At 41.7% G+C, this 22,582-nt stretch overlaps 1 protein-coding gene across 10 annotated transcripts; it reads left to right on the forward strand.

Moving 5' to 3' along the window:
- Nucleotides 1-2,886: 2,886 nt before the first annotated feature.
- znf518b (zinc finger protein 518B) lies at nt 2,887-20,717 on the forward strand. Of its 10 annotated transcripts, none has more exons than XM_033025492.1 (4): nt 3,113-3,674; nt 3,775-3,932; nt 11,410-11,484; nt 13,823-20,717. In XM_033025492.1, the coding sequence occupies exon 4, from the start codon at nt 14,120-14,122 to the stop codon at nt 19,601-19,603; it is 5,484 nt and encodes a 1,827-aa protein (XP_032881383.1). In that variant the 5' UTR covers nt 3,113-3,674; nt 3,775-3,932; nt 11,410-11,484; nt 13,823-14,119; the 3' UTR covers nt 19,604-20,717. The 10 variants fall into 10 exon arrangements, with proteins under 10 accessions (XP_032881430.1, XP_032881383.1, XP_032881374.1 ...); XM_033025510.1 differs by lacking the exons at nt 3,113-3,674; nt 3,775-3,932 and adding exons at nt 4,652-4,847; nt 5,556-5,557; XM_033025496.1 differs by lacking the exons at nt 3,113-3,674; nt 3,775-3,932 and adding exons at nt 4,652-4,847; nt 5,902-5,903.
- The last annotated feature ends 1,865 nt before the right edge of the window (nt 20,718-22,582 follow it).

Consider the following 22,582-nt stretch of genomic DNA (forward strand, 5'->3'; position numbering starts at 1 on the left):
TAAATGAAATCTAAAGTAAGGGACTGATTGAGCAGGCTAACATCTTTGGTTTTGAAATCTTGTAACTTTAATTGTATGTTAGTATCTTTTCGAAAAGAAATATGTGATTATTGTCCCACTAGGAATATCTTTCATCTAAATTAGAACAATTGTGGCTTCAAGATTATAAAGGTACTGGTGTGATGTTTTTGACAAGGTTAAAATCTGAACAATTCCAACATAGGTTGAGATTGTTTAATAGCCTATAAGCTTAATTATAAGCTTATTTTTCTGTAAAAGGCTCATTTTTACTAAATGTTTGTTCTGTTGACAGAGGGAAAAAAACTTGAAGCACTCAATATGATTTTAATTGTCAGCAGAATGGAGCTGTTCAGCTCAAACATTGGATACATCCTTTACCTGTGAACTAGTCCTTTTCCCAAATGCCTTCACCTTTCCATTAACAATCAGTGTAGTCTTGCTGATAGAACATAGAATTGTAAGGCACAGGAACGGCCCCTACGCCCACGTTGTTTGTGCTCCACATGATGCCCAGCGGAACCGATCTCATCTGCCTGCACATGATCCATATCTCTCTATTCCCTACACTTCAATGTGGATATCTAAAAACCTCTTAACTGCCACTAACGTATCTGCCTCCACCACAACTTCAAGCAATGTGTAAAAAGAATTAACCCCATACATCTCCATTAAACTTTCTACCTTCACCTTATAGCTGTGCTTTCTAGTGTTGGATATTTTACCCTGGAAAAAGGTTCTGACTGTCTCCCCATCTATGCCTCTTATAATTTTTATTTTTATATTTCTATCAAGTCTCCCCTTAACCTTTGACATTCCAGAGAAAGCAACCCAGGTCAATCCAAGCTCTCCCTATAGCTAAAACCCTCTAATCCAGGTGTCAAACTAGTAAAAATACTAGATAACAAAGTCTTATGAAGCTTTATGCATTATCAATTAACATGACACTGCCTTTTTCTCCTCCCATAATTATTTAGGCATATAATCAGATTCACTACATTTGATCAAAGTCCATTGAGGGCTTGGTCTCAAACTTTTCTCCATTGGGACCATTATGTTACAGTGCATTAATCTTCACCTGGTTCATTCATGCAATAAATTATTTCAAGACTGAAGCATATCTCATGAATGCACAGATTATGGATATTTTAAATACTGCAAGCAACAATGATGATGAATGCAAATCAGGGTCCATTTTCTTTAAAACCTAACTGATATTTTATCCATGCGGCTACACCCTGCAGTTGCATACTCTTTTATCCAACTAACCAGGTGAACAGCGAAATGTAAGTTTTTGTCTTACCCACCCAGGACTTGTTTGCGTCTTTATCCTATACATACATCACACCAGTAGTGGAATCATAAGCCCAGAAGAGGTCACTCGTATCAGAATACATTTTATGGTATGTAGATTATGCCTAATGTGTTCTCTTGTCCCACTCAACATATTTCTTTGTGCCTTGATTCTATCCTATCCTGTCTGGTCCAGCTCCTTCCCATTTATATCCATGATTACTTCCACCAATTTAACTATTTCAAATGTCCATGTCCCAACTGACTTATTTTTACCATGCACATAAAATCTCTTTACGTCTCCACCCCATACATCAGGATGGTCTGACACCTCTTTTCTTCTTCCTTGAGCAGAGGTCCAACACTCATTCATCTGGTGAACTTTTTGGACAACTTCTCCTTCAACTGTACTCACTTTCCCCAGATCAAAGGAGTTAGAATGGTAATTCACATGGACCAAAACTATGCCTGATTTTTTGTTGGAAACGTGGAACAGTCTTTGTTTCAGTCCTACCCAATTCAATACAATGATGATGGAATTGGTGCTGCCTCCTGTAGTCATGTAGAACTTGACAAATCCATTACATTTGTTGCTAATCTCTAGCTCTGAGACCTCTCTGACTAATCTTCATGCCACCCTGTTTCCTGGAGGGAATCTAAAACAGTCCCCTTTATCTGTGTTGTATTTCTCCAACGATGTGTCTTCCCATACAAATGGATAGGGTTTATCTGGTCCTTGCCTTCCACCTCACCAGACTCTGGTTTCAACAGCTCATTCTTTACAATTTCCACCATCTTTCAAAGACACTTTTTCCTCCTTTCCCTTTCAGCATTTTTCAGGGAATATTCTCTTGGTAACTCCTCATCTACTTTTCCTTTCCCACCAACAACACTCTTTTTGAAAGTTTAATTTGCATCTTCAAGCAAAATAACGTCTAGCCTTTAACCTTTTCCTTTCCTACCAATCAAGGACCCAAACTATTTCCAGTGAAGCAGCAATTCACTTTCACTTCCAATCTAGTTTACTACATTCAATGTACACAATGTGACCTCTACATCGGATAAACCGAATACAGATTGGATTATCACATTGTGAAAAACCCGCATTCTGTCCGCAGGGGAACCTTGAGCTTCCTGTTGTGTGTACTTGAATTCTCCATCCCACTTCTACTCTGACCCATTGGCTTATAGCCTCCTGCACTGTTACAATTGAGTGTTTAAGAAGGAACTGCAGATGCTGGAAAATCGAAGGTACATAAAAAAGCTGGAGAAACTCAGCGGGTGCAGCAGCATCTATGGAGCGAAAGAAATAGGCAACGTTTCGGGCCGAAACGCTTCTTCAGCCTATTCCATTGCTACTCTGCATTTTGCTACTGCTACGTTCTTTTCTCCGTGTCCTCTGAAGAAGGGTTTCGGCCCGAAACGTTGCCTATTTCCTTCGCTCCATAGATGCTGCTGCACCCGCTGAGTTTCTCCTGTCACAATTGAGGTTTGATGATCATCCCCTCGTTCTGCCAGGGCGAGAAGCAGCTTTCTGGACTCGGTAATTAATTCTACAACCTACAAATTCATGATTTCAATTTCTGAATCTGTCATCCGCCTGCGATATTGGCTCACCTGTTTTGTTTTCTCTGGGAGCAAAGGACTTGCCTATTCCATTGCTACTCTGCATTTTGCAACTGCTACATCCTTTTCTCCGTGTCCTCTTGTTTATATTCTCACTCTCCAACTGCCCTCGTTGGCTAGACAACCTTGTATACAGCTTAGCCTCATGGTTACCGCGGTTTTAACCTACGTGTCGGCTCTCCTTCTTAACGAATTTCAATTCTATCCTTTTCAGTTCTGTATCAGGTTCCTGGACCTGAAAAGTTATCACTGCTTGTCTTACAGCATTTGCGATCGGACCAGCTGAGTATTTTCAGTACTTTCTGGGTGTTTTTAATGATGTTCATGCCTGTGTATCTTGAGCTTAAGCTCGGTCCTTCGATAGTTTTCCCACTGCGCATCCTAAACGTTGCAAACCGATGCCCAGTTGGTTTACAAAAGTCTGCAGAAACGTCAGAACATTCCAACTTGTCAACGTGTCGCCGGACGCGGAGGGAGGGAGGGAGGGAGCCAGGGAGCCAGCCCCCGGTACGAGTTGGTTTTGATTCACTCTCAGTCGACTGGACCGCACGAAGTTGGGTTAAAACAGGATATGGATTTGAATGCTGGCAAGAATAGACTCCAACTGCCGCTTCCCCATGGCTAATCATTACAATTATAGTCGATGAACACTCAACCTAAATAACCAACCATTCTGCACGATCGACGGGCGTAATTTGAAACAAATACTGGCGTGTTCAGAATTTCTTATCAGCATGGTTGGTATAAATTATAATTACACCATAAAACATTTTCTTCAATCTTGCCAAGCAACGTTGTAATTGTTGCTTTTCCCCTCCCACCCTGATTGTTCACCAGTGGACTTTTAAAATAAATTGATTTTACTAGCCGAAGGGAAAGTTACTTCATGGAAAATCACAATGTGGATTGGTAAAGCGGTTACAATTGCTTCAGACACAAGATGATGGAGGCATGCACGTCGATATAAACGCAAGTTGAAGTCATCGTCCACAAAGGTGCAAGAATTTTGTCTCTAATCTGTGCAATGAATTGAAAGGTATTTTCTGAACATTCTTGGCTTCGCATCGATTGCCACCAAACCTGCTCGGATTGAATTCCGCAGCAGCCATGGAGGAATGTAATTTAATATTCCGAATGTCGGTAGCGGAATGCCAAACAGACGACGATTCAGTGTAAATCAAACACCGCCATTTGGCTGGATTGGCTCAAATATTGTAGACAAATGGCAGAATGTACACTTTCTTCGTTGTCTATTCAGCCAGATTAGCTTTTAAACAAGAGGAACAATTTGCGAAATTTCTGAATTCGGCTAACAAAGCGGCAGTGTTTTTGCATGCTTTCCACATGTGCGATGTATTCAGAATAGACCCATTTCTATTTTTCAAACAAAAAAGGGTTTTATTGTGAATGATGGCTTTCTTTTTCTTTGACATTTGCGTATCTGAGCAGATTCGTTTTTTTTCTCCCTCTTTGTAGGACGGGACAAGTTACAAAGAAAATGTTGTTTTGATTTCCATTGCAGTTTGTGTGAACATTGTATTTCCATTGCAGTTTGTGTGAAGGGACACGGGTCGGTGGGTTGTGTTGTGTTGTGTTGCTGCCTGGAGTGATGGCGGGGGGGGGGGGGGGGGAAGAGGTTGTTGTCTCACAGCTCGCCAGTAGAATTCTATAACCGCGCGCCCAGCCAATAGGAGCAGCTGCCGGCCGGCGGCGGTTGTACACAACGGCGGCTCCAGGAGGTGAGTCGCCGCCGGCGGCGGAGCGGCTTCTCTGGCCGCCGAGTGCGCGGCGAAGCGGCGGGCAAGTAGTTCCCCCTCCCCCCCACCTGGAACTACTTGTCCATCGTCGACGGTGGACAACGGGAGATGATGCTCGTCTGTCTGTTGGTCGCCGGGCAGCCGTGAGTGAATGTCTGCGTTGCCGGGGGGAGGGGAGGATGATGGCGGCGGCGGGGAGTTGTTTTACCGGGGACGGCCAGGGATCCGCGGCTGAGGGGCAGCGGGCAGGCGGGTGGACGGGCGGGCGGTGGCTGTTGGTGGGTTTGCGGGGCCACAGGTAGCCCCCCCCCCTTAATCCCCCCCATCCCCATCCCTCACCCCCATCCCCATCCCCACCCCCCCCCATCCCCCCCCTCCCCCCCCCCCCATCCCCACCCCCCCCCCCCCTCCCCCTCCATCCCTCACCCTCATTCCCACCCATCCCCCACCCCCTCACCCTCATTCCCACCCATCCCCCACCCTCACCCCACCCCCTCACCCTCACCCCCCCCCCCCATCCCCCACCCCTCACCCTCATTCCCACCCTCACCCTCATCCCCCATCACCTCATCACCTCTCTCGCCTCCCCATCGCCATCCCCCCCATCTACCTCCCCCCCCCCCCCCCCCCCCCCCCGCACCGTCTCCCCCACCATCGACCGTCCCATCACCATCTCCCTCACACTTGTATCTCCAGCCCCAACCGCCCCGAGACGTTCCCCACCCAGCGCCAGGGGTGCAGGACCGTGACTCCCACACCCCATTGCAATGAACCCCTCCCTCCCACCAGCCTGCAAGGTGGGGTATTGGATTGCCCTGCCTCTCAGATCCTGATTCCCTTCAGCTCCAAACCCAACTGCAGCAGTGCCTTGTAGTCCGATAGTGGTTTAGTGCGTTGGCTTGGTGTTGACCGGCAGAGTTATCACTTGGCTGTGGTGGCAGCGGGTGGGTGGGGAGTGCAAGTGGGGTATGAAATGGGTGTGCCCAACAATGTTGCAGTTAGATGGTATCAAGTCAAGTCACTTTTACTTGTATAGCACATTTAAAAAAAACTCTCGTTGGCCAAAGGGCTTTACATTGGTGGAGGTACTAACGTTATACAACAGTGGTTCTTAGATTAAATACAAACATCACTACATACATATAGCCCTCATATGACGTCAAGAAAGGCTTGGGAGTAAAGATGAGTTTTAAGTCTCGACTTAAAGGAGTCGATGGAGGGGGCAGTTCTGATGGGAAGAGGGATGCTGTTCCACAGTCTAGGAGCTGCAACTGCAAAGGCGCGGTCGCCCCTGAGTTTATGCCTAGACCGCGCGCGGGATGTTCAGTAACCCCAAGTCGGCCGATCTGAGGGACCTGGAGGTGGTGTGGTGGGTAAGCAGACTTTTGATGTAGGTGGGGGCAAGCCCATTAAGGGCTTTGTAGACATAAAGTTTCTATGTTTCTATAAAGGAGGATTTTGAAATTTATTCGGAACCACACAGGGAGCCAATGGAGAGAGGCCAGGATCGGGGTGATGTGGTCCCTTTTTCGGGTGCCCGTCAGGAGTCTCGCTGCGGCGTTTTGGGCCAGTTGCAGGCGGGACAGGGAAGATTGGCAGCCAGTGTAGAGGGAGTTGCAGTAATCTAGGTGGGAGGAGATAAATGTGTGGATGATCTTTTCGAGGTCATCAAACTGGAGGAATTGTTTTATTTTAGCTATCATCCGAAGCTGAAAGAAGCTAGCTTTTACCACGGAATTGACTTGTTTGTCAAATTTCAATGCTGAGTCAAATATCACACCAAGGTTTTTGACGTGAGGTTTGAGTAATGGGGTAAGGCTTCCAAGGCTGCCTGCTATCATTTTGATTGAGTCCGAGGGGCTGAGAAGGATGACCTCAGACTTTCGTTTAGTTGGAGGAAGTTCTGGGCCATCCAACACTTTATATCCTCGAGGCAGCGGATAAGGCTATGCAGATTTGATTGGTTTTTGGGCTTCAGGGGGAGATAGAGTTGTGTATCGTCTGCGTAGCAATGGAAGGAAATGCCGTGCCTTTGAATAACTTGGCCTAAGGGGAGAAGAGAATGGGGCCAAGGATGGAACCTTGTGGAACCCCGCAGCAGAGGCTAGCTGGGGAGGAGAAAGAGTTTGGAAGGGGTTTGTTCTTCAGCTAGCCCTTTTCATTGTCTAACATTAATACTGTTGGGAACCCTGGGACACATCGTTTCATATCCAGCTACCACCCCCTCCCAACTGTCTTTCCATCTGTTAAGATCAACACGACACATCTGAAGCCTCAAGACTTTTCCTCACCCCCATCATTCTAGATCAATTCGCTTCTCCTGGGAGCCCTCTGTGATATTCTTATCCTGAAAAGGATATTCTTCTGCACTTTTCATAGATCTGAGCTGCTCCTTTGGGACCTTGCCTTCTTGTTTTCCCTTCTCATTCATCCTTCACCTTCTAACCATCGGAAGATATTAAACTCTTTCCATTCCTGACTTGGCATTTTTTCCATACTTCACTTTCAAAGACTTTGTTTAGTTATAGCATGGAAATTGGCACTTCAGACCATCGAGTCCACGCCAGCCATCAATCACCCAAGATCAGCCATCCCACATTTGCATCCTACACACTAGGGGGAAATTTACAGAGACCAATTAACCTACAAACCTGCATGTCTTTGGAATGTGGGACCTGGAGAAACCCCATGTGGTCACGGGGAGAAGGTACAAATTCTGTACAGACAGCATCTGTAGTCAGGATTGAACCATGGTCTCTGGTGCTGTGAGGCAACAGCTCTACTGTTGTGCCACTGCCTCTTCATTCCTTTCCAACTGGGGGACACAGTTCCACTATGTTGCTCTCCAAAGGGATGAGAGGAAAACATGTATCGCTGTGTACTTGCTAATCAATCAGATACTGAACCATTTGCATGGGTGTATTTGTAGCAATAACCATCTTGTTATCTTTGTGGACATGAAGATCCAATTGAACTGGACTTCATCTCAATTGTAAAACACAACCACTTTGTGCCAAATGCAATAGATTTAGCAGCTCATAGATCAGTATCTGCCAATTTCTGTAGAAGGTGGAAATTGTATGCAGCCAGTTTGTAATGGCACAGAATATCACTACAGTTACCATTCAGTTAGCAGACTAATTGTGGTTCATTGAGGAGTTGCAGAAAACCATATGAGAAGCAGTGCTGGAAGTGCTTGAAAATTAGGTGCCTACAGGGTGAAGCTACAATACTGAATCTTATGTATGCTGATCTTCTGAAGAAGCCTGCAAAATTGAACTAAATTTTCCCATACCCACTATCAGACAGGCTCTCAGAAATATTCACAAATTGTGCTGGAGGTTTTGTATTTGACAAATGAAGTTTCTCCTTGATCATTCTTGGCCTCAACAATGACAGAGATCAGCTGATGCATTGTAAATCATCTTGGCCCAGATGTTCCCGATAAATTATCTATCTTGGCTGCCTCCTTATGAGTTTCCCCACACAAAAGCCAATGTAGTTCCATCCATATGTTATTTGAGGCCTAAATGGATTTGATATCATACAGGTAATTTGTATACTCACTAAGCTTCCAGTTGTGTTGCTAAATATGTAATGAAGAAGTAATCATGCTTCTGGCTTTATTATAGTGCCTTTTACCCTTCTGTGTAGAATATTTTGCAAGTATGACTTGTCAACAAATACAAGACAAATCAAATCTGATCAAGTACTGATCTATTTTTAATCATCAGGAAATGCTGGAGCATGTTAGTGCCAGTTTTTGCCAGTCAGGTTGAGGTGGTTTGTACTAAATCCACTACATTCTCACTTTGTTACAGTTTTGCTTCAAAGATTGACCAAATCACTTTATTTCTTGGTTTAACCCAGGCAAGAGCGAGTTGTTGCACTTTGTGAGGCCAAATGTTGGAAGGAAGTATACATTGAATAGCTGGATCCTCAAAAATATTGATGTACAGAGATGGGTTCCAAGTCTGTAGCTCCCTGAAAATGGCCACACAAGTAGATTGTGGAAAAGATGGCATATGGTATGCTTTTCATCAGTTGAGGTATGGAGAATGTCAGGAAGTCATGATGCAGCTATATAAAATCTTGAGAAGGCTATATTTGGAGTATTGTGATCAGTTCTAGTTGTCCCATTTATGAGTAGGACGGAGGCTTTTGAGAGGGTGCAGAAGTGGTTTACTGCCTGGAATAGAAGATATTAGGAGAGGTTGGGGAAATTTGAATTGTTTTCTCAGGAGGGGTAGAGGCTGAGAAAAGATGATGGAACTTTATAAAATTATAAGAGGCAGAGATATTGGGTAGATAGTCAGAAGCTTTGAAATGTCAAAGACTAGACATAACTTGTAAGGTCAGATCGGGAAAGATTTTTTTTTACAGGGTGTGGTACGTGTCTGGAATCTGCTGTCGGGGTTGGTAATAGAAACAGATAAAATCGTTTTTTTTTTTAAGATAGGCAGATGGATATTCAGGATAAAAAAGGGATGTGGGTCATATGCATGCAGAAGTATTTATTTGGTTTAATTTGGCATCATGTTCAGTGCATACATCAAGTTCAAGTTTATTATCATGTGTCCCTGATAGGACAATGCAATTCTTGCTCTGTTTCAGCACATTGACTATAAAACACATGAATAAATAAACTGATAAAGTGCCAATAACAAATAATGGGTTATTAATGTTCAGAGTTTTGTCCGAGCCAGGTTTAATAGCTTGATGGCTGTGGGGAAGTAGCTATTCCTGAACCTTCCTGAGGCTCTTGTACCCTCTACCTGAAGATAGCAGGGAGATGAGTTTGTGGCCAGGATGGTGTGGGTCTTTGATGATACTGCCAGCCTTTTTGAGGCAGCGACTTCGATAAATCCCCTCGATGGAAGGAAGGTCAGAGCCGATGATGGACTGGGCAGTGTTTACTACTTTTTGTAGTCTTTTCCTCTCCAGGGCGCTCAAGTTGCCGAACCACGCCACGATGCAACCGGTCAGCATGCTCTCTACTGTGCACCTATAGAAGTTAGAGAGAGTCCTCCTTGACAAACCGATTCTCCGTAATCGTCTCAGGAAGCAGAGGCGCTGATGTGCTTTCTTGATAATTGCATCAGTGTTCTCGAACCAGGAAAGATCTTCAGAGATGTGCACGCCCAGGAATTTGAAGCTCTTGACCCTTTCAACCATTGACCTGTTGGTATAAATGGGACCGTGGGTCCCCATCCTAGTCCTTCCAAAGTCCACAATCAGTTCCTTGGTTTTGCTGGTGTTGAGGGCCAGGTTATTGTGCTGGCACCATATGGACAGTTGCTCAATCTCTCTTCTATACTCGGACCCATCCCCATCAGTGATACGTCCTACGACAGTGGTGTCGTCAGCGAACTTGATGATGGAGTTCGCACTATGACCGGCTACGCAGTCATGAGTATAGAGTGAGTACAGCAGAGGGCTGAGCACGCAGCCTTGAGGTGCTCCCGTGCTGATTGTTATCGAGTCTGACATGGGAGGAAAGGCTTGTTCCTGTGCTGCACTGTTCTATGATCAGAGGTCAGGTGCAAGATCCAAGCAATAATTAAGTGAATTTGTTCAAATGCAAACTGCCCTGGTTCATGGGTTTCAGACACAATCTATCCTTGGCTAACTTCAGTATCGTGCTTGAACAGATGCTTGAGGTTGATTTTCCCCAGGAATATAATTTGCAGGAGAACTCAATACTCAGCCACTTTCAACTGCTACACTGTCAGCCTGCTATGATATGGATAGAAATAAATGAGAAAATTCTTCATAAATAGTGATATATTCTGGAAGATTTGGACTAGGGTTGATAGTTGCACATCCGTTAGATTTGCATTCCTGTTTTAATATTGATGGAGCAAAATCCTGTGATTCGCTTCCCATTAATGAAAGGATCTCCTTCTCCATGTGATTAGCAGCAGTTCAGAAAGCATTATTTGAAGTGATGATAATAGCTAGTGATGTTCTTCTGTCCTTATATTAGCTAGGTCATATTTTCAATTAATTTTGTTGTTTCCATTGTAAATTTTTATATATTTATTTTGATGATATCTTCCTGCTAAATGGTTTGCTTGGAATGTAGGTATTCTGCAAGGATAGGTAATGTTGCATAACCTATCTCAGCACGTTGTTGAAGCATTAGTGGTGCTTTGATGTCGCTAAGTGGCTTGCTAGTCCCCAGGAAAGGATAGTTCATAGAAAAAAGGTATTTGTAGGGTTGTGGTCACACAGGCTAGACTGGGATAAGATTGATCGTTTCCTTCTTTACAGAACAGCCAACTTTTATAATTGTAAACCGTTTCTTGTAAACTCAGAACGGCAGATGCCGAATCTTGAACATAAAACACAATATGCTGGAGGAGCTTTGTGGGTTGAACTGCATTTGTGGAAAACATGGATATTCAGAAGGGTTCCAATCAAAATGTCACCTGTCTATGTTTTCCAGAGATGCTGCCTAACCCGCTGAGTTACACAAGCACTTTGTGGCTTTTGCCAAACATTTATTGTATTATTGTTCAATTAAGTATGATGCTATAATCCCTACAAGTAAAGCTGGGCTAAGTTGAATAATAGTAGATGATGTGAAAGTCTATTTTAAAGATCTGAAATATTGAGCTGGTGTTGACATGAATTCTTAAAGATGTGCATAAGGTCTGTCAAATGAATTGGTTGAAAGATGTTTTAAAACAACTACTTATTTTACTATTTCCAGAACATGTTTGACAGAATATGATACCAGCTGAAATGAAGAACTATAAATTTGCTGGCTATGTCTCCATATCTCCAGGTACAAATCTCAAATGTAAATATGAAAAATATGACAAAAGAAATGTCCCCCAATGAATTGCTGTAATTGTATCTGTTACTATTTAATCAAGGTTCCATCACATTAAATCCAAACAAATTAAATTGCTACACAATTTTTAAAAATAGTTTCAATGTCTTTAGATTCTAGAACAAAACCATGGATCCATAACCATTGTATTAGTTAATAGAAAATTAATCTATATTATGGGTTATATTATTTCAAGGTAAGGTTTTTAAAGAAGGGTAATATTCTATTTTGAGGGCATCTCCGTCCCAATTCAATATTTGTTAACCAGTAATGGTGAAAGTACACAAAGTTCTATGCCATGTGGCCAGGCCTTCCTCAGCTCACACCAGCAGGCTGCTCACAAGTCAGGGTCTACGAAGAAGAGAGAGAATCCTGGGAAACTCTGGTATTTAAGCTTCAGACGAGTCACCCGTCACCTGACGCAGCTTGGCCAATCGGGTACAGGAGCCTTTAACCCCTTGATTCCAGACTCACAGCCACGAGGCCTGTACTCAGGAGAGAAACAGAGAAAGATAAGTACATAGCATTCACCAGGGGGGGGAGCACCTAACAGTATATATATGTATATACATATGTATATGTATATACATACGCATTCACACATATTCAATAAATAAACAAATATAGTGCAACAATAGAATAATAGTTCAGAGCTTATTTGCTGTCGTGTTTAATAGCCTGATGGCTATAGGAAAGAAGCTGTTCCTGAACCTGGTCGATACAGTTTCCAGGCTCCTGTACCTTCTTCCCAATAGCAACGGTGAAATGAGTGTGTGGCCAGGATGGTGTGGGTCTTTTATGAATTTGGCCGCCTTTTAAGGCGGCGACCTCGATAGATCCTTTCAATGGTGGGGAGGTCAGAGCCGGTGATGGACAGGGCAGCGGTCACAACTTTTTGCAGATTTTTCCGCTTCTGGAAGTTCAAGTTGCTGAACCATGCCACGATGCAGCCAGTCAGTATGCTCTCCACTGTGCACCTGTAGAAGTTCAAGGGAATCCTCCTTGACATACTGACTCTCCGTAATCTTCTCAGAAAGTAGAGGTACTGATGTGCCTTTTTTTACGATTGCATCAGTGTGCTGGTTCCAGGAAAGATCTTCGGAAATATGCAAGCCCATGAATTTAAAGTTTTTGACCTTCTCCACCATTGTCCCATTGATATAAACAGGGTAATGGGTCCTCATCCATCCCCTTCCAAAGTCCACAATCAGTTCCTTGGTTTTACTGGTGTTGAGAGCCAGGTTGTTGTGCTGGCACCATTTGGTCAATTGGTCGATCTCACTTCTATACTTTGATTCATCACCATCTTTAATTCGTCCAACCACAGTGGTGTCATCGGCAAACTTGATGATGATGTTTGCCCTATGTCCGGCTACGCAGTCATCAGTATAGAGTGATTAAAGCAGGGGGGCTGAGCACGCAACCTTGCGGTGCTCCCGTACTGATTGTTACTGAGGATGAGGTTTTTCCACCAATTTGGACAGACTGGCCTGTGGACAGAATAGTCCATGACCATAACTACACTGCTATGGCATGGTGACACAGAGATAGAGTTGCTGCCTTACAGCGCCAGAGTCCCGGGTTTGATCCTCACTATGGGTGCTGTCCGTACGGAATTTGTACCTTTTCCCTGTGACCACGTTTGTTTCCTCCGGCTGCCCCAGTTTTCTCCCACATTACAAAGATATCCAGGCTTGTAGGTTAATTTGGCTTCCGTAAATTGTACATTGTCCCTATTGTGTAGAATATCGCTAGTGTATGGGGATAGCTGCTGGCGTGGACTCAGTGGGCCGCTCTGTATCTCTGAACAAAAACAAAAAATAAAATCATATTAAAACACTCAGTCAGAAGAACAGAATTCCTCCAGCAATCAACCTTTTTTTAATCCTTGATCTTAACTTATCTTTCTCGTATGCTCTTTCCTTGCAATACTCAAAATATAAATGTTTCCAATGCTAGTCACCTTGATTTTAAAGGTGCCAAAGCTCCAGGTTCGAATGGCTTCCCTAAATATTTCCAACTCTACTTTCTTCCATTAAAATGCTTCTTCAGTCTTTACTTTCTAATTTGTCTCAGAAGATCTGTATGTGGAGCAGTGTTTATGCATTTTTTGGTCACTGCTGGGCTGGATTTCAGGTGTCCTTTTGCACACAATGAAATATTCAAAAGTTATTAAATGTACCATTTCACTTTTATTGTGATTTTGGAAAAAATGCTGTTTTCATTGTTCATAGGAAACAGCTATTTATAGTCCGCGATATAATCTTAGTTTATTTTGTTTCCTCTACAGAGTGAAACCGTTACAATGCCATTCAAGATGAGCTATCCTGGTTTCAAATTCAGTTCAAAAAAAGAAGTTCAAAGAACATATGCAGGAAGGAAACATTTCATCTACATTTGTATTGTAGCAAGTGACTTATTTTTATTGGGCATGTAAAATGTTACATGTTTCGAAAACACAGTTAATTGGAGCATTGCAAATTATTGCTTGGAACTGCCAGTGTAAAGTAAAAGACCAAATGCAACACTGTGCACTTTCAGAAATCTATTTTTACCAATGTGCTGAAATTTTGAGCAAGCTCAAAAAATGCAATTTAAATGGTTAAGAGTTCTGCTTCCAAAAATGGAGAGACCACCACAAAAGGAGAGATTTGCTTCGTCTATTTCAGATGCTTCAATGAAATGTGGTACTGGAAGAAAGCAGACTGCAAGAAAGGCCTTAGTAATGAAAAATCCTCTTGACCTTGCACAGCAAAAGGCAAAACAGAATCCTGGAATGATTAAAAGGATAATAGAAGTGTGTGATCATGGGGAAGAATATGGAAAAGAGATTACTGAAATGTTAATGTTTTGTGTTAAATGTAAAGATGCTCAGAAGTTCAGCTTTAGAGAACTGCAAGAACACTGCCAACAAAAACATCCTGAAGATAAGCCCATGTTTGTCTGCAGCAGATGTGGTTTCACTGTGGATGATGTGGAACAAATGAATGTACATGCAATTGCACACAAAGTAGACAGTCCATTAAACGGAGAACCTGGTGATGGCAAGGAAGATCAGTGCTCGGGTGTGAGGAAACTGCATAAAACTAGACATTTGAAGAAAGGTACTCTGTATTGTGATAAATGCAGGTTTTCAACGAAAGATCCACTTCAATTTCAAAAACATATCATGAGGCATGATGAAATTCAATACAAATGTGGACGGTGTGATCACATTTGTTACACCAGGGGAGAATTCCAGCGTCACTCAGTGCAGCATACAGGAACATTTCCTTTTAAATGTAGATATTGTGATTATGGTGCAGTCCGAAAGGATTATGTTGTGAAACATACAAAGGGAGTGCACAGAGATATTGTAAAAAATGGTGGCTCTGTCCTTGTTCTACCAATGAGGAAAGGTCATAAGAAAGCCTTCCCTAAACCTGTTGTTAATGGCTTAAAAGGCAAGCAAGTGGCAAATGCACAAAATGACAATTCTGCCAATATAATCATGAGTGATCAGATGTCAGATTCAATTAATTTGGCTCGAAATCCTAATGAGATGTCCTGTCATTTCCAGGACTTTGATATTGCTGTTCTTCCCCAGACAGATAGCAATGGCCCTGGTGAAAGTCAGAACTGGGAGAAAACTACAGAACATGCTAAGCATTTAAATTGTTTTCCAACTGATGCTAGAAAAATTCGCCTTCAGGTACTTGCATCTTCTAAACACTCTGTACAGCCTGGCACTCCGTTAACGTTGGTTGCTCCAGCACAAGTGGTTATTCCTTCAAATTGTTTGGCTCAGCTAACAGAAATAAAAACTGTTAATGGAAAACAGCAATTGGTGTTCAAGCTAATACCACAAGCCTCCGCAGCAGCCTGCCTCATGGTTGGCTCTGATGCATCAGGAGTGGCTGCCCTTTCATCACAGGAAATGCAACAAGATATTAATACAGAAATTGCAAATCCACAAAAGAACAGCATGTCAAATAATTCATCTACATTCCTCACAAAAACGGTTGATTGCAATTTATTTTCCCATTTTGATCCTTTGAATGAAGGTTTTAATGCTGACCAGAGCATTAGGGGAATTAATACTAAAACAATCTTTTCAAATTCTCAGTCCTTGGGTGATAGGAGAAGAAGCTGTTCCACATTGGAGATTAGAAATAAAAGTAGTCCAAAATGGAAGCAAAAAGTAACTGCAGACCAGCAGCAAAGTAAACAGTTGATTTCAATTAATTCAGCATGGAATTTACAACAGAATGGCTTTGTATCACCAGATATTTTGAGTAAAGCAGTGCCTTGTCTTCAGCAAGGTGTTTTGGACAGCAAAACCCCTGCAACCAATTTAAATTTAGTTACTCAAGGGATAATGAATCAATTTGATAATGAATCCTTAACTTTTTCTGGATCTAAAGAAGCACAGAAAAGTAAAAACTTGTATTTAACTAATGAAGAACAAAAATATAACTCAAATGGAGAGCGACCTGGCCTACCACGATTGAACAATAAATCCACTAATTACAATGAAGTTATCACTATTAACAAAACATTTGGGAAACCATTTGCACAGTTGCCTAAGGTTGTAAATGCTCGTGTGGGTGATTACCAGTTATTGGGCTCTGGTCGCAAAACTGCAATCAGAACAGCGGAGTCTTTGCCAGTTGATGGAACTAAAAGCAATCTTTGTATGACACCATGCTCTACATCACCTGATACTGAAATGCCCGCACCGTTGCAGATGTATTCTACCTCATCTCGTCATGTCACAACTTCATTTTCTAAAGACTGTAGTCATCAAGTTACACCTAACTTTCCACCCCTGCAATCCAGGCTTGTATCCAAAGATACAAATCACCCAGCACATTTGAAAAATCAGCGAACTGGTATTACGAACAAGCAACCCAATAATTTTCAAGCTTGTAAAAGTCGATCTGAAAATGAAAGTCAGTGCTGTACTGCTGCACAGAATCCCAGAAATATATCTGATTCATGCTTGCGAGGTTATAATGAAGTTCCCCACATTGTCAATTCATTTTCTGCAATGAGAAAATGTGAAAAGAGCAGGAAGACATCAAACGTGCCTATTCAGCAGTTGAATGCATTGGAACATAAAGAAATTAATGAAGCCAATAACATCAAATTGGGACACAGCCTGACGTTGGATACAAAAATACGCTCAGATATACAAGAAAATACTAATTGTCCTCTTTTGACAGGAACTGCTGTCAACCACACCAAGTCAACTGGCAGTCTGGCAATTGTGAGCAAAATGCATGACAACAATGAATTAGTTAAAAGGGAATTTTTATGTCTTAACCCTGATGCTCAGTATGCCCGAGGCACATTGCAAGACGTTGCAGTTAATTCAGACTGTGGTGATTTCAGCAATCGGTGTGATTTGGAAGGCATCACGTCCGCTAAAGACCATTTGTTTGATATGCAGTGGCCAGTAATTTCCTCTGTCTTTTCTCTTAGTTGTGGTACTAATGGTGTTGCAGAGAATATTCAATGGGACAATGACCAAGATAACATTTGCCCTTCATTTGGTACTAAGCAGATTGTAAAACCTTACCCATGTTCTCTGATTCAGACAGATAATATGAGTCTCTCAAATACCTTTGACGAAAGAAAATCAAATAAGGGATGTAATATAAGTGAATCATTAAATCATAAGAATCCAGAGCATACATCAAAATCTGGAGATCGAAGTTTCAGCACCACAGCAGTTCAGTCGGTGGTAAGTGAAAGACCGTTTAAATTATCCAGAAACACAAACTTGGCAAAGTGTCCTTCCTTATTACCACCAGTGTCATTGATAAAGATTGACGATAGCTCTTCTGCTCAAAGATTTAAGCAATTTGATGATGACGTCCATGTGTTCCAGGATGCATATGATTTGTGTCCTGGTGAAATTTCTTTAAGTAAAAGCAGTTCAACTGTATGTTTAGATCAGTCTCCCACAAGTGGTAATGACACAGCTGTGGAGCATTCCACTCATTTGCATAGTTTTGTACAGGTAAAACAATTAAGTACCAACTCTGATTCCACTAAAAATGCATTAAATGGGGTTGGACAGAATCACCGAACTAAACCTGTCTCACCCCCAAACCAAAATGTTCTAAATTTATCTCCATATGATGTATCGCTTCAAAATAAATCACTACCAATTACTCAATCATCAGGTGTAGACGGACTTGCGAAGACTTCTGTTTCACATAATGTTAGTAGCAGCTTTTTACTTTCACCTTCTCTCTCTGGGGTAACCACAAATGCTTTTAAAGAACAAGTTCAGAATCATGTTGGGCTTAAAAGCAGGTGTGAACCAAATGCGATCAGTTGTAAGAGAGATTCCTTTCATCAGAACATATGTCATTTCTCAGAAGGATTACAAAAGGATTTGCCTATAACTAATACAATGTCCTCTGTGAAACTCTGCCACCAACATAGTTTGGAAAACAAAGATTCTTTGTTTTCTCCAAGCTGCAATTCCAATGTAAATTCTAAAAATGTTCATTCTGCACATGATGCTGAAATATTTGAACATGTACCGCAGAGTCTTGGCCAAACGCTGCAGTTTACAGAAAGGTTAACACTTCCACCTGCTACAAAAATACACAGTATTTCACTCTCAACATCATTGGCTACAGATAACCAAAGCAATCCTACCAAAGCTCAATTGAAGCCACCTAATAACATAAGTAGAATTCATTCCACATTATCTTCCAGCATCAATCAAGGTCAGTGCTTTCCTATACAAGGTGATGCATCTAATCGAACTAAATGTGTAGTAGATTGTGTTAATTCTCAAAATAGTGATAAAATTAAGAGCAATAAACCAAACTGTCCTTGGACTAGTGGAACTGGAAGTGTCAGCAGAGGGCAGAAAATTCTGAATCCACTTTCTCAATTGGAGTCTACGTCAGAGGTTTCTTCTTTATGTACTTCTGCATTTCCAATCTGTTCCGTGAAAGCCCCAGTTAATCCTGAACGTACACAACCACCTCACCATTGTATAAAAGATACTGACTGCTCTCAACATGAAACCACTTACAAGGTTGTTTCAAGTGGTATTGTGCTTAGAGTACTAAGTGCTGTTGATGATTCCAAACAAAAAGAATCTATGCTTGGTTGCCAGTCTGGCAACCAGTCACAAAACTTCAGTGTATTCTATTCCTCAACATTTTCAGATAGCACAGCAACAAAATCAGAAATGCATGCACCATTGGTAGAAAAGATGCGAAAAGAACCAAGTTCCATAAATAATTCCTCATCCAAGACAAAATATCAGGGAACTGTGAGCTGTAAATTGTCTTCTGTTTTGGTTGACCAACCAAACACTCGTAATGGTACTTCATTTAAGTCACTTGCTCGTCAGAAATCTCGGCAGATGAAGTACAGTGAAGAATTGCCATTGAAGCGGCGATGTACCAAGAAAGGAAAAGCGGATCAAGTACAGCATAATACACTATCAAAACTGACAGAAAAACAAGACCATCTTGCTTCTGTTGCAACTGATATCTGTGATCAATTGAAGACTGCCCGTAAACTTAGACTCAAGCCATTCGATGACAGTCAGTTGGTGAAATGCCCACGCCGTAATCAGCCCGTAGTTGTGTTAAACCATCCAGATGTAGATGTTCAAGAAGTATCTAATGTCATGCAAACAATAGGCAAGTACAGAGGACATGTACTTAAAGTGGTTTTATCTGAGAGAACAGTCATTTCTCTCAATTTAAAGAAAAAACAGCAAAGACAAGAGATTGGAAATCAAAGTATTTTACGCGATAAATGGCATAACTGCAAGGTGGTCAGTCCAGTAAAGGAAAGGCTGATGTTGAAAATGAAACTCAAAAAGATTCATAAAAATAACTACCAGATTGTGAAAAGTATTCAGAATGAAGAGCTGCAGTTTAAATTCCACTGTTGGTTTTGTGGTCGCATGTTTTGTGATCAAGAAGAATGGATTGCTCATGGGCAACGTCATTTAATGGAAGCCACCCGGGATTGGAATGATGTTACCAACTTTCGGGAAACTACAGAAAATGGAGCTGAAGTATTGAAAAGGATATCAAAAGACATGTAATATATAATTACAGATCCAGAGATATAAGATGTCTGGATGTTTTTGCCGCGAGTGCACACAATGTGGATTTATTCATCTTAGCTCGCTTATTGGCATGAAATCTTTAAATGCTGCTTTTTTTGCTCTGTAAAATTGACCTTAGCAATGAAAGATAAGTTGACTGCAGTCTATTGTTCCTTTGGTAAAAATGTAGAGTGCAGAAAAGTCAAAGAAAAGCTATTCTATATCACTGAAGAACTACAATTGGACGCAACATTTGAATGTTCTAATGTAATACCAATCACAAGAAACAGATGCTGAAAGTAAAATGAGAGCCTTGTATTTGGAGGTTTATTATTTTGACTGCTAAATTCTGTATTAATTTTACTCTTATTCTTACATTTTGTAGATTTGGTAAAACTAACTTGAAACGAGTGCTTTTTTTGGCACAATTTTGTAATATTTTACATTGCCATTTTATTAACTCATTAGTGTACATTGAAATGTTGAATATACACTCCTGAACTATAAGAACAGATGTCTGTAATATTAAACTTGTGTACACCGTTTAGAAGAATATGCCTAGATATTCATCCCCGTCAGAAGTATTAAATGGTAGTGGTGGCGTACACTGCCTCAGAAGATCCATTCCATTGGAATTAATTTGAGATTTGGTATACAATGCATTGAGTTTTAGTTTGGTACTATTCTAAAATCTGACTAATTTGAATATTGTATTATTTAATTTCAATTGAATGAATAATTGGAGACAGTGTGCAATGTGTTGAGGCTAGTGACAAATGTAGTGTTCCCAAATGGACGCATTCCCAGTCAATAATTTATAGAGTAGGTTAAACGCAACAGTTAAGTGTTTCAAAAAATTGATGTTTCTTGCAATTGTCTTTGATAGTTGACATAATAAAGTAAACTAAGAGATATTCTTGTTTTGAAACTGCTTTACATTGGTGTTTGCTTCTCACTATGAAACAAGTTTAAATTAATTACAGACAGATTGAAGCACCAACACTGATATTTGTTGAAAACTTTTAAATTGCAGTGATACCAATTTGATAGTGGTACCCCAAACTGTGAGGTGTAAATACTTGCTCTTTCAATTAAATTAATGTTCATGTCATCAATTGTACTTTATTAATATAAACTCTGAATCTGAATATTATTTGAGGAATAATTTTTGCATTGATATATTTATAAACCAATTATAAATATTTGTCATTGAGGTTTGCAGTTTTTCCTTTAGGTGGGCACATTACATTTGCTTGTTTTGTCTTAAGACATTGTGTAACAACTGAGAGACTGCCTGCATCACTGAATAGTTGGGATGACCTGTATTCCATCTTATGTGACAATTTTGCTTCTATAACTTTGTTTTTAATTGAATAACCAATCTTTGGCACAGAATAAGATAGATTTGGATATAGTTAGGAACAAATATAAAATTGTTCCAAATATCACTTTTCTATACCATGGAGACGAGAATTGCAGATGTTGGAATCTTGATCAAAACACAAAGTGCTGGACGAACTCGGTGGGTCACTGAGCATCTGTGGAGGGAATGGACAGACAACGTTTCAGGTTGGGGGCCTTCTTCAGACTGATTGTATAAGGGAGCGGGAGAGAAATGGAATATTGAAGGTGGGGCAGGACAATGCCTGACAAGTCATAGCTGGATAAAAGGGAGGGGGTTTGGTTGGCAGATGTGTTGGGTAAATTACAAAAGCTTGAGATGAAAAGAGGACAAAAGGTTGTCAGGAAAGGAAGAATGAAATGTAAAGCCAGTGGGGGGGAAAGAGTGACAGGATAGTGGAAGAAATGGTGCACACCAGGGTGGGGGAGGACACAGGAACGGCAGTGGGATAGGGGGTGGGGGGGGGGAGGAGTCATAGAGTGATGCAATATGGAAATAGGCTCTTTGGCCTAATCTGCCCACACCGGCCAATATGTCCCTGCTACACTTGTCCCACCTGCTGGTGTTTGGTCCATATCCCTCCAAACCTATCCTATTCATGTACCTGCCTAACTGTTTCTTAAATGTTGGAATAGTCCCTGCCTCAACTACCTCCTCTAGCAGCTTGTTCCATGCACCCTCCACCCATTGTGTGAAAAAGTGACCCCTCAGATTCCTATTAAATCGTTTCCCCTTCATCATAAACCTACAGTATGTCATCTGATCCTCGATTCCCCTACTCTGGGCAAGAGACTCTGTGCATGTACCCGATCTATTCCCCTCATGATTTTCTACACCTCAATAAGATCTCCCCTCATCCTCCTGCGCTCCAAGGAATAGAGTCCCAGCCTACTCAACCTCCCCCTATACCTAGAGCCTCCAGCCCTGGCAACATCCTTGTAAATCTTCTCTGTACCCTTTCCAGCTTGACAACAACTTTGGTATAATATGGTGCCCAGAACTGAACACAATACTCTAAATGCGGCCTCACCAACGTCTTTGATGTTCACTCTGTTGGGTTGTAAGCTATCCAAGTAGAATATGAGGTACTGTTCCTTTAGTTTGTGTGTAACCTCACTGGCAATGGAGGAGACCCAGGACAGAAAGGTTGGGAAGGGGAGTTAAAATGGTCAGTAACCAGGGGATGCAGCAGGCCTGAGTGCAAGTGTTCTAGTCAATGCTTGCCCTCGTCAATATAAAGGAGATCACATTGGGAGCACCAAATATAGTAAATACGTTTTGAAGATGTGTATATGAACCTCTGTCTCATCTGGATGGACTGCAGGGGTCCCTGGATGGATGTGAGGGAGCTGGTATAGGGACAGACGTTGGGTGTCCTGTGGTTGCAGGGGAAGTACCTGGGAAGAGGGTGGTTTGGATGGGAAGGGAAACGTGACCCAAGGAGTTATGGAGAGGCAAATGCAGAAAGCAAAGAGGGGTGAAGATAAGATGAGGTGACTGGTAATGGGATCATATGGAAGGTGGTGGAAATGTCAGAGAATTATGTGTTGGATGCTGAGTCTCGTGAGGTGAAA

The sequence above is a fragment of the Amblyraja radiata genome, chromosome 1 (genome assembly GCF_010909765.2).
Source record: "Amblyraja radiata isolate CabotCenter1 chromosome 1, sAmbRad1.1.pri, whole genome shotgun sequence".
NCBI lineage: Eukaryota > Metazoa > Chordata > Chondrichthyes > Rajiformes > Rajidae > Amblyraja > Amblyraja radiata.

Excerpts from the sequence above, each read along its gene's own strand:
- znf518b (XM_033025483.1), top strand. The coding sequence starts at position 14,120 with ATGCAATTTAAATGGTTAAGAGTTCTGCTTCCAAAAATGGAGAGACCA.